The sequence below is a fragment of the Conger conger genome, chromosome 2 (genome assembly GCF_963514075.1).
Source record: "Conger conger chromosome 2, fConCon1.1, whole genome shotgun sequence".
In the NCBI taxonomy this organism is placed as follows: Eukaryota; Metazoa; Chordata; class Actinopteri; order Anguilliformes; family Congridae; genus Conger; species Conger conger.
In genome coordinates, this window is record NC_083761.1 from 255,001 (window position 1) to 267,500 (window position 12,500).

General features: G+C 50.8%; 1 protein-coding gene across 1 annotated transcript in view; it reads right to left on the reverse strand.

The window, feature by feature from the left end:
- Nucleotides 1-12,500, reverse strand: part of LOC133120211 (tau-tubulin kinase 1-like) — a 34,050-nt gene that overhangs the window by 11,030 nt on the left and 10,520 nt on the right. The window contains exons 6-10 of the mRNA XM_061230259.1: nt 11,672-11,776; nt 8,331-8,396; nt 5,311-5,403; nt 4,911-5,036; nt 4,120-4,265 (exon numbers count right to left, since the gene is read on the reverse strand). Of these exons, the coding sequence (XP_061086243.1) occupies nt 4,120-4,265; nt 4,911-5,036; nt 5,311-5,403; nt 8,331-8,396; nt 11,672-11,776 (536 nt within the window). The remainder of the gene's footprint in view (nt 1-4,119; nt 4,266-4,910; nt 5,037-5,310; nt 5,404-8,330; nt 8,397-11,671; nt 11,777-12,500) is intronic.

Consider the following 12,500-nt stretch of genomic DNA (forward strand, 5'->3'; position numbering starts at 1 on the left):
CAGTAAGATGTTCTCTGCTTCATGCCAGCGTCCCTGGTTCAGCAGAGAGGGCCATGTGACAGCCCCACACAGCCTAAACCCCACACACCCTAAACACCACACACCCTAAACCCCACACAGCCTAAACACCACACACCCTAAACACCACACAGCCTAAACCCCACACACCCTAAACCCCACACACCCTAAACCCCACACACCCTAAACACCACACACCCTAAACCCCACACACCCTAAACACCACACACCCTAAACACCACACACCCTAAACCCCACACACCCTAAACACCACACACCCTAAACACCACACACCCTAAACCCCACACACCCTAAACACCACACACCCTAAACCCCACACACCCTAAACACCACACACCCTAAACCCCACACACCCTAAACACCACACACCCTAAACACCACACACCCTAAACCCCACACACCCTAAACACCACACACCCTAAACACCACACACCCTAAACCCCACACACCCTAAACACCACACACCCTAAACCCCACACACCCTAAACACAACACACCCTAAACCCCACACACCCTAAACACCACACACCCTAAACCCCACACACCCTAAACCACACACACCCTAAACACCACACACCCTAAACCCCACACACCCTAAACCCCACACACCCTAAACACCACACACCCTAAACCCCACACACCCTAAACCCCACACACCCTAAACACCACACACCCTAAACCCCACACACCCTAAACACCACACACCCTAAACCCCACACACCCTAAACACCACACACCCTAAACACCACACACCCTAAACCCCACACACCCTAAACACCACACACCCTAAACCCCACACACCCTAAACCCCACACACCCTAAACACCACACACCCTAAACCCCACACACCCTAAACACCACACACCCTAAACCCCACACACCCTAAACACCACACACCCTAAACCCCACACACCCTAAACCCCACACACCCTAAACACCACACACCCTAAACACCACACACCCTAAACACCACACACCCTAAACCCCACACACCCTAAACACCACACACCCTAAACCCCACACACCCTAAACCACACACACCCTAAACACCACACACCCTAAACACCACACACCCTAAACCCCACACACCCTAAACCACACACACCCTAAACACCACACACCCTAAACACCACACACCCTAAACACCACACACCCTAAACCCCACACACCCTAAACACCACACAGCCTAAACTCCACACACCATAAACCCCACACACCCTAAACCACACACACCCTAAACCCCACACACCCTAAACACCACACACCCTAAACCCCACACACCCTAAACACCACACACCCTAAACCCCACACACCCTAAACACCACACACCCTAAACCCCACACACCCTAAACCACACACACCCTAAACCCCACACACCCTAAACACCACACACCCTAAACCCCACACACCCTAAACCCCACACACCCTAAACACCACACACCCTAAACCCCACACACCCTAAACACCACACACCCTAAACCCCACACACCCTAAACACCACACACCCTAAACACCACACACCCTAAACCCCACACACCCTAAACACCACACACCCTAAACACCACACACCCTAAACCCCACACACCCTAAACACCACACACCCTAAACCCCACACACCCTAAACCCCACACACCCTAAACACCACACACCCTAAACCCCACACACCCTAAACACCACACACCCTAAACCCCACACACCCTAAACACCACACACCCTAAACACCACACACCCTAAACACCACACACCCTAAACCCCACACACCCTAAACACCACACACCCTAAACCCCACACACCCTAAACCACACACACCCTAAACACCACACACCCTAAACACCACACACCCTAAACCACACACACCCTAAACACCACACACCCTAAACACCACACACCCTAAACCCCACACACCCTAAACACCACACAGCCTAAACTCCACACACCATAAACCCCACACACCCTAAACCACACACACCCTAAACACCACACACCCTAAACCCCACACACCCTAAACCCCACACACCCTAAACGCCACACAGCCTAAATGCCACACACCCTAAACGCCACACAGCCTAAACCCCACACACCCTAAACACCACACAACCTAAACACCACACACCCTAAACCCCACACACCCTAAACACCACACACCTTAAACGCCACATACCCTAAATGCCACACACCCTAAACACCACACGACCTAAACCCCACACACCCTAAACCCCACACAACCTAAACACCACACACCCTAAACACCACACACCTTAAACACCACACACCCTAAACACCACACACCTTAAACCCCAGACACCCTAAACCCCACACACCGTAAACCCCACACACCCTAAACCCCACACACCCTAAACACCACACACCTTAAACCCCAGACACCCTAAACCCCACACACCGTAAACCCCACACACCCTAAACACCACACACCCTAAACAGCACACACCTTAAACCCCAGACACCCTAAACCCCACACACCGTAAACCCCACACACCCTAAACACCACACACCCTAAACACCACACACCCTAAACCCCACACACCCTAAACACCACACACCCTAAACCCCACACAGCCTAAACCCCACACACCCTAAACACCACACACCCTAAACCCCACACACCCTAAACACCACACACCTTAAACACCACACACCCTAAATGCCACACAGCCTAAACACCACACACCCTAAACCCCACACACCCTAATCCCCACACACCCTAAACACCACACACCCTAAATGCCACACACCCTAAACACCACACACCTTGAACACCACACAACCTAAACACCACACACCCTAAACACCACACACCTTAAACACCACACACCCTAAACGCCACACAGCCTAAACACCACACACCCTAAACACCACACACCTTGAACACCACACACCTTAAACACCACACACCCTAAACGCCACATACCCTAAATGCCACACACCCTAAACGCCACACACCCTAAACCCCACACACCCTAAAGGCCACACACCCTAAACGCCACACAGCCTAAACACCACACACCCTAAACACCACACACCTTAAACACCACACACCCTAAACGCCACATACCCTAAACGCCACACACCCTAAACGCCACACACACTAAACCCCACACACACTAAACACCACACCCTAAACGCCACACACCCTAAACCCCACACACCCTAAAGGCCACACACCCTAAACGCCACACAGCCTAAACACCACACACCCTAAACACCACACAACCTAAACCCCACACACCTTCAACGCCTCGCACCCTAAATGCCAGTGGTCAGGTAGGTATTTGGTCAGGTAGGTGTTTGGTCAGGCAGGTGTTTGGTCAGGTAGTTGTTTGGTCAGGTAGGTATTTGGTGAGGTAGGTCTTTGGCTAGGTAGTTGTTTGGTCAGCTAAGTGTTTGGTCAGGTAATTGTTTCATCAGGTAGGTATTTGGTCAGGTAGTTGTTTGATCAGCTAAGTGTTTGGTCAGGTAGGTATTTGGTCAGGTAGTTGTTTGGTCAGGCAGGTATTTGGTCAGGTAGGTATTTGGTCAGGTAGGTGTTTGGTCAGGTCAGTGTTTGGTCAGGTCAGTGTTGTACAGGTCAGTGTTTGGTCAGGTCAGTGTTGGTCAGGTCAGTGTTTGGTCAGGTCAGTGTTGTACAGGTCAGTGTCGGTCTGGTCAGTGTTGTACAGGTCAGTGTCGGTCTGGTCAGTGTTGTACAGGTCAGTGTCGGTCTGGTCAGTGTTGTACAGGTCAGTGTTTGGTCAGTGTTGTACAGGTCAGTGTTTGGTCAGGTCAGTGTTTGGTCAGGTCAGTGTTGTACAGGTCAGTGTTGTACAGGTCAGTGTTGGTCAGTGTTGTACAGGTCAGTGTTTGGTCAGGTCAGTGTTTGGTCAGGTCAGTGTTGTACAGGTCAGTGTCGGTCAGGTCAGTGTTGTACAGGTCAGTGTCGGTCTGGTCAGTGTTGTACAGGTCAGTGTCGGTCTGGTCAGTGTTGTACAGGTCAGTGTTTGGTCAGTGTTGTACAGGTCAGTGTTTGGTCAGGTGAGTGTTGGTCAGGTGCAGAGTGACCCCACAGGCCGATTGTGTGCATACCCCATCATGGCGGCGGTGTGGCGGGTGTGGGGCAGCGGGGTGGGGGGGGAGGACTGCAGCTCCCCTCCTGCTCTCTCCCAATCAAACGGCTCGTTCTCCATGATGACCCGATCCTTAATGCTGTTCTCAAACACTGACATCAGGAGCTGGAGAACACACACACACACTTTATAAACACAGAGACACACACACACACTTTATAAACACAGAGACAGACACGCACACTTTATAAACACAGAGACACACACACACACACTTTATAAACACAGAGACACACACAAACACACACACACATTATAAACACGGAGACACACACTTTATAAACACAGAGACGCACACACTTTATAAACACAGAGACACACACACACACACACTTTATAAACACAGAGACACACGCACATTTTATAAACACAGACACACACACTTTATAAACACAGAGACACACACACACCCTTTATAAACACAAAGACACACACACTTTATAAACACAGACACACACACAGACACACTTTATAAACACAGAGACACACACACACACTTTATAAACACAGAGACACACACACTTTATAAACACAGACACACACACAGACACTCTTTATAAAAACAGAGACACACACACAAGCAAACGCACTTGACTACATTCACAAACCCTCATCTTTTCACTGTTAGCCACTGATCACACTGATGTAAATGTGAGTACCTGGTAGTCCGGCTTGGTGTAGTAATCCAGGGTTAAGACATGGTCCAGGAAGACACCACATATACACATACACGCACACACACGTGAGTACCTGGTAGTCCGGCTTGGTGTAGTAATCCAGGGTTAAGACATGGTCCAGGAAGACGTGGAACTCAGAGGGCATGTGTTTGAGCAGCATCCTGTTGTCATATCTCTCCTTAATCAAGCCCACCTGCTCCTGTTCAATAAAACACAACAATTATCCGCTGTTAGCACCGCTGTTCCTGCACCAGTTACCATTAGCATCACTGTTCCTGCATCAGTTATCATTGCTCTGGTATAAGCTCCCATTAGCATTGGTACTCTCATATCAGCTGCCATTAGCATGGTTAGTCCCATTTCTTCTACCTTTAGCATGCCTGTTATTCACTTGCATTCACTTGCTTAGCACAGCTAGATGCCAACATGCAGGTACAAGCCAAGCAGTAATTCTATTGGAAACAGTGAACTACCTTGTCCTTTATTTTTCGCCATGGTAACTGTCCAACTGCAAACTCTACCAGCATGTAAAATAAGGACCATAAGTCATCGTGCCGTCCCATTTCCTGTTTTAACGAGAGAAACCACATGGTGCATCAACACCAACATCACATTTAGCCTGGCAGTCTCACTAAAAGCATCATTACTGCATGTGTGCATTCATAACAAAAACACATCAGAGCATCACTTCCTGCACATGCAAAGATTTACTCAACTTATTCTACAGTTAAACTCTCAAAATAAACAGATTATTCCTCTCACTGTGTTCTTCCTAGATTCCAGGCCTCTGACGTCAGTCATATCTCAGTCACTGTGTCAGTAAGGTACAGCAGATGAGCATGCATCTGGACACTTGCATGCTCACTGGTGAATCATTAGCACCGATGCAGTGTTAGTAAAGGCATTAGTATATCTTCACAGGCAAATTAAATGTATAATTGCAGACCTGGGTCAAATGCGTAATTGTTTTGGATTTAAATACTTTTCTACACTTTACTGCTTGTCTAGTTTACTGGAGCCCATGAAACCCCACCTTCTGGTCTTCTTACTTGGCTCAATTTCACCAGGCAAAATGAACTGAGCACAGAAAAGTAGGTATTTGAGGCAGGTGTGATGATCTGAGTCAGGGCCAGGGACAGGGACAGGGTCAGGGACAGGGTCAGGGACAGGGTCAGGGACAGGGACAGGGACAGGGACAGGGTCAGGGACAGGGACAGGGACAGGGACAGGGACAGGGTCAGGGCCAGGGTCAGGGACAGGGACAGGGACAGGGTCAGGGTCAGGGTCAGGGACAGGGACAGGGTCAGGGACAGGGACAGGGACAGGGTCAGGGTCAGGGACAGGGTCAGGGACAGGGACAGGGACAGGGTCAGGGTCAGGGACAGGGTCAGGGACAGGGACAGGGACAGGGTCAGGGTCAGGGTCAGGGACAGGGACAGGGTCAGGGACAGGGACAGGGTCAGGGACAGGGACAGGGACAGGGACAGGGTCAGGGACAGGGACAGGGTCAGGGACAGGGTCAGGGTCAGGGTCAGGGACAGGGACAGGGACAGGGACAGGGACAGGGACAGGGTCAGGGTCAGGGACAGGGACAGGGACAGGGTCAGGGACAGGGTCAGGGTCAGGGACAGGGTCAGGGACAGGGACAGGGTCAGGGACAGGGTCAGGGACAGGGACAGGGACAGGGTCAGGGACAGGGACAGGGACAGGGACAGGGTCAGGGACAGGGACAGGGACAGGGACAGGGACAGGGTCAGGGACAGGGTCAGGGACAGGGTCAGGGTCAGGTAGAGGGACAGGGTTAGGGACAGGGACAGGGTCAGGGACAGGGACAGGGACAGGGTCAGGGACAGGGACAGGGACAGGGTCAGGTAGAGGGACAGGGTTAGGGACAGGGTCAGGGACAGGGACAGGGTCAGGGTCAGGTAGAGGGACAGGGTCAGGGACAGGGACAGGGACAGGGACAGGGACAGGGTCAGGTAGAGGGACAGGGTTAGGGACAGGGTTAGGGACAGGGTCAGGGACAGGGTCAGGGTCAGGTAGAGGGACAGGGTTAGGGACAGGGTCAGGGTCAGGGACAGGGACAGGGTCAGGGTCAGGTAGAGGGACAGGGTCAGGGACAGGGACAGGGACAGGGACAGGGACAGGGTCAGGTAGAGGGACAGGGTTAGGGACAGGGTTAGGGACAGGGTCAGGGACAGGGTCAGGGTCAGGTAGAGGGACAGGGTTAGGGACAGGGTCAGGGTCAGGGACAGGGACAGGGTCAGGGTCAGGGACAGGGTCAGGGACAGGGTCAGGGTCAGGGTCAGGGACAGGGACAGGGACAGGGTCAGGGACAGGGACAGGGTCAGGGACAGGGTCAGGGTCAGGGTCAGGGACAGGGACAGGGACAGGGACAGGGTCAGGGACAGGGTCAGGGTCAGGGTCAGGGACAGGGTCAGGGACAGGGACAGGGACAGGGTCAGGGACAGGGACAGGGTCAGGGACAGGGACAGGGTCAGGGTCAGGGTCAGGGACAGGGACAGGGTCAGGGACAGGGTCAGGGACAGGGACAGGGACAGGGTCAGGGACAGGGACAGGGTCAGGGACAGGGTCAGGGACAGGGTCAGGGACAGGGTCAGGGTCAGGGACAGGGTCAGGGACAGGGACAGGGACAGGGTCAGGGACAGGGACAGGGTCAGGGACAGGGACAGGGTCAGGGCCAGGGTCAGGGTCAGGGACAGGGCCAGGGTCAGGGACAGGGACAGGGACAGGGACAGGGCCAGGGACAGGGTCAGGGACAGGGACAGGGTCAGGGACAGGGACAGGGTCAGGGACAGGGTCAGGGTCAGGGACAGGGTCAGGGACAGGGTCAGGGTCAGGGACAGGGACAGGGACAGGGTCAGGGACAGGGACAGGGACAGGGTCAGGGACAGGGTCAGGGACAGGGACAGGGACAGGGTCAGGGACAGGGACAGGGTCAGGGTCAGGGACAGGGACAGGGTCAGGGTCAGGGTCAGGGACAGGGACAGGGACAGGGACAGGGTCAGGGTCAGGGACAGGGTCAGGGACAGGGTCAGGGTCAGGTAGAGGGACAGGGTTAGGGACAGGGACAGGGTCAGGGACAGGGTCAGGGTCAGGTAGAGGGACAGGGTTAGGGACAGGGTCAGGGTCAGGGACAGGGACAGGGACAGGGTCAGGGACAGGGTCAGGGTCAGGGTCAGGGACAGGGACAGGGCCAGGGACAGGGTCAGGGACAGGGTCAGGGACAGGGTCAGGGACAGGGACAGGGACAGGGCCAGGGACAGGGACAGGGACAGGGTCAGGGACAGGGACAGGGTCAGGGACAGGGACAGGGTCAGGGACAGGGTCAGGGACAGGGACAGGGACAGGGTCAGGGTCAGGGACAGGGTCAGGGACAGGGACAGGGTCAGGGACAGGGACAGGGACAGGGACAGGGTCAGGGACAGGGACAGGGACAGGGACAGGGACAGGGTCAGGGTTCAGCTCTTACCTTGTTTTTATGCGCGTTGACTGAAGCGTAGCGAACGGTTCCCCGAAACCCTGCCACAGAACGAGGCTGAAGAGCAAAAAACACACACAGCCCAAATATTACACCATGCCTGTTACACACACACACACACACACACACACACACACACACACACACACACACACACACACACACACACAGCCCAAATATTACACCATGCCTGTTACACACACACACACACACACACACACACAGCCCAAATATTACACCATGCCTGTTACACACACACACACACACACACACAGCCCAAATATTACACCATGCCTGTTACACACACACACACACACACACACAGCCCAAATATTACACCATGCCTGTTACACACACACACACACACACACAGCCCAAATATTACACCATGCCTGTTACACACACACACACACACACACAGCCCAAATATTACACCATGCCTGTTACACACACACACACACACACACACACAGCCCACATATTAAACCATGCCTGTTACACACACACACACACACACACACACACAGCCCACATATTAAACCATGCCTGTTACACACACACACACACACACACACACAGCCCACATATTAAACCATGCCTGTTACACACACACACACACACACACACACACACACACAGCCCAAATATTACACCATGCCTGTTACACACACACACACACACACAGCCCAAATATTACACCATGCCTGTTACACACACACACACACACACACACACACACACACAGCCCAAATATTACACCATGCCTGTTACACACACACACACACACACACACACAGCCCAAATATTACACCATGCCTGTTACACACACACACACACACACACACACAGCCCAAATATTACACCATGCCTGTTACACACACACACACACACACACACAGCCCAAATATTACACCATGCCTGTTACACACACACACACACACACACACACACACAGCCCAAATATTAAACCATGCCTGTTACACACACACACACACACACACACACAGCCCAAATATTAAACCATGCCTGTTACACACACACACACACACACACACACAGCCCAAATATTAAACCATGCCTGTTACACACACACACACACACACAGCCCAAATATTACACCATGCCTGTTACACACACACACACACACACACACACAGCCCAAATATTACACCATGCCTGTTACACACACACACACACACACACACACACAGCCCAAATATTAAACCATGCCTGTTACACACACACACACACACACAGCCCAAATATTACACCATGCCTGTTACACACACACACACACACACACTGCACTTGTAAGTCGCTTTGGATTAAAAGCGTCTGCCAAATGACTAAAATGTAAATGTAAAATGTACACACACACAGCCCACATATTAAACCATGCCTGTTACACACACACACACACACACACACACACAACCCACATATTAAATCATGCCTGTTACACACACACACACACACACACACTCAGCCCACATATTAAACCATGCCTGTTACACACACACACACACACACACAGCCCACATATTAAACCATGCCTGTTACACACACACACACACACACACAGCCCACATATTAAATCATGCCTGTTACACACACACACACACACACACAGCCCAAATATTAAACCATGCCTGTTACACACACACACACACACACAGCCCAAATATTAAATCATGCCTGTTACACACACACACACACACACACACACAACACAGCCCAAATATTAAACCATGCCTGTTACACACACACACACACACACAGCCCAAATATTAAACCATGCCTGTTACACACACACACACACACAGCCCAAATATTAAACCATGCCTGTTACACACACACACACACACACACACACACACACAGCCCACATATTAAATCATGCCTGTTATACACACACACACACACACAACCCACATATTAAACCATGCCTGTCACTCTCACACACACACACACACACAACACAGCCCACATATTAAACCATGCCTGTAACACACACACACAGCCCAAATATTAAACCATGCCTGTTACACACACACACACACACACACACAACCCACATATTACACCATGCCTGTCACACACACACACACACACACACAACACAGCCCACATATTAAACCATGCCTGTCACACACACACACACACACACACAACATACACAAGACACATAATAAGCACACGCACGCGCACACAGAAACACACACACAGCAAACACATGCATACACACAGACACACAAACACAGACAGACACATGCCCACACACACACACAGTCCTGCTTCAGGAAGAAGTGTTGATTGATATTTAATTAGTTTAATCAGCACTTGAAAAGCATCACAGCAGAAGGAGGAGGTTAGAACATGGCCGACACTGCGGTGATGTTGACTCAGCTATCTGGGGAGTGGTTTATACAGTATCCAGCACAGAGCCAGAGCTGGCCTACACCAGTGCGAAACTCCAAACAGAATACTCAACTGTCAATTTACTTTCTAAATGCACTTTATTAAAGCAGCTCCTTTCCTTCTGAAACTGTAAAGTTTCCTAGCTGCAGCACTGATATGAATAAATCACGTGGAAACTGGCCTCACTGGAGCCTGGGTAATCCGCTCTCTTATTAATCTGTTCTGACACACCAAGGCCAGGGAGCCCCAGTCAAGCAGTGCTGCTGGGAAGGGCCATGTTAACATGCTAACACACAACCTTACAATCAGCACTCAGCCTCTCAGCTCTCTTTAATGGCCACAAGCTGGATTCAACCTCATTTATCTCCAGTGGACCTGAGCCAGAATCTATACCCAGCATTACCAGCTGGGCGTTCAATGCAGGAGAGATGTGTAACACATCCCAAACGTACAGAGCGACAGGAACTCACAAACACAGCCCAAGCTAACAGAGCGACAGGAACTCACAAACACAGCCCAAGCTAACAGAGCGACAGGAACTCACAAACACAGCCCAAGCTAACAGAGCGACAGGAACTCACAAACACAGCCCAAGCTAACAGAGCGACAGGAACTCACAAACACAGCCCAAGCTAACAGAGCGACAGGAACTCACAAACACAGCCCAAGCTAACAGAGCGACAGGAACTCACAAACACAGCCCAAGCTAACAGAGCGGCAGGAACTCACAAACACAGCCCAAGCTAACAGAGTGACAGGAACTCACAAACACAGCCCAAGCTAACAGAGTGACAGGAACTCACAATCACTGCCCAAACTTACAGAGTGGTAGGAACTCACAATCACTGCCCAAACGTACAGAGCAGCAGGAACTCACAATCACTGCCCAAACTTACAGAGTGGCAGGAACTCACCAGTCGGACCTCTCCATTGGTGTTGGTGTACTGTCGAGCAAGGCCAAAGTCCAACATGTAGCATTTTCTGTATGTGGAGGGGAGTCTCCCCATTGCAAAGTTTGACTGAAAAAGAGAAAAAACCAAAATGAACCCTCAAAGACCAGCAGCCTCCAAAGAAACACACAAACAACAAAACACGTTCCCTCTCTTACAGACAAAAACAGGCCTTTCCCTCATCCCAACTGAATGATACCAATGAAATTAAACACAATTAACACATTTAATAATCAACAACCAATTAACATTTTAATCATCCAACAGCGTGCAGAGAATACAGTGGGGAAGTGCCCCTGATACTGCCAAGCTGAGTCTACTGTAACTATGTCTGTCTGGCTGTTATATGATGTTTCACAATACTTACTCAGCTATACTCAACTGTAACTATGTGAAACAATAACTGCACAAAACCATAACTATATTCCACCAGGAAAGCCAGCTGTGATTATTTATCATACGGTGAGTACCCAGGGACCCCAGGCACACAGAGATGTGGATCATATTTAAACATCAAACACAACCTGTGTCTCCCACACTGAAAAATGATAGCATCATATTTCACACTCGTATTACACAAGGTAGTGAAACATCAGTTGAGTTTATTTACTTTTTATTGACTCAAGTTTCATTTATTGTAAAAGTGCAGCTACTAGCAGCTTCTTACTCCTCATGCCAAATATACAGACAAACTTTATAGAGCTTTATATGCATAAAGATCACAATAAATACAAGAAGCTGTAATACAAAGTCAACTGTGATAAATCAAGTGCTTTGTGCATGGAAATGTCAA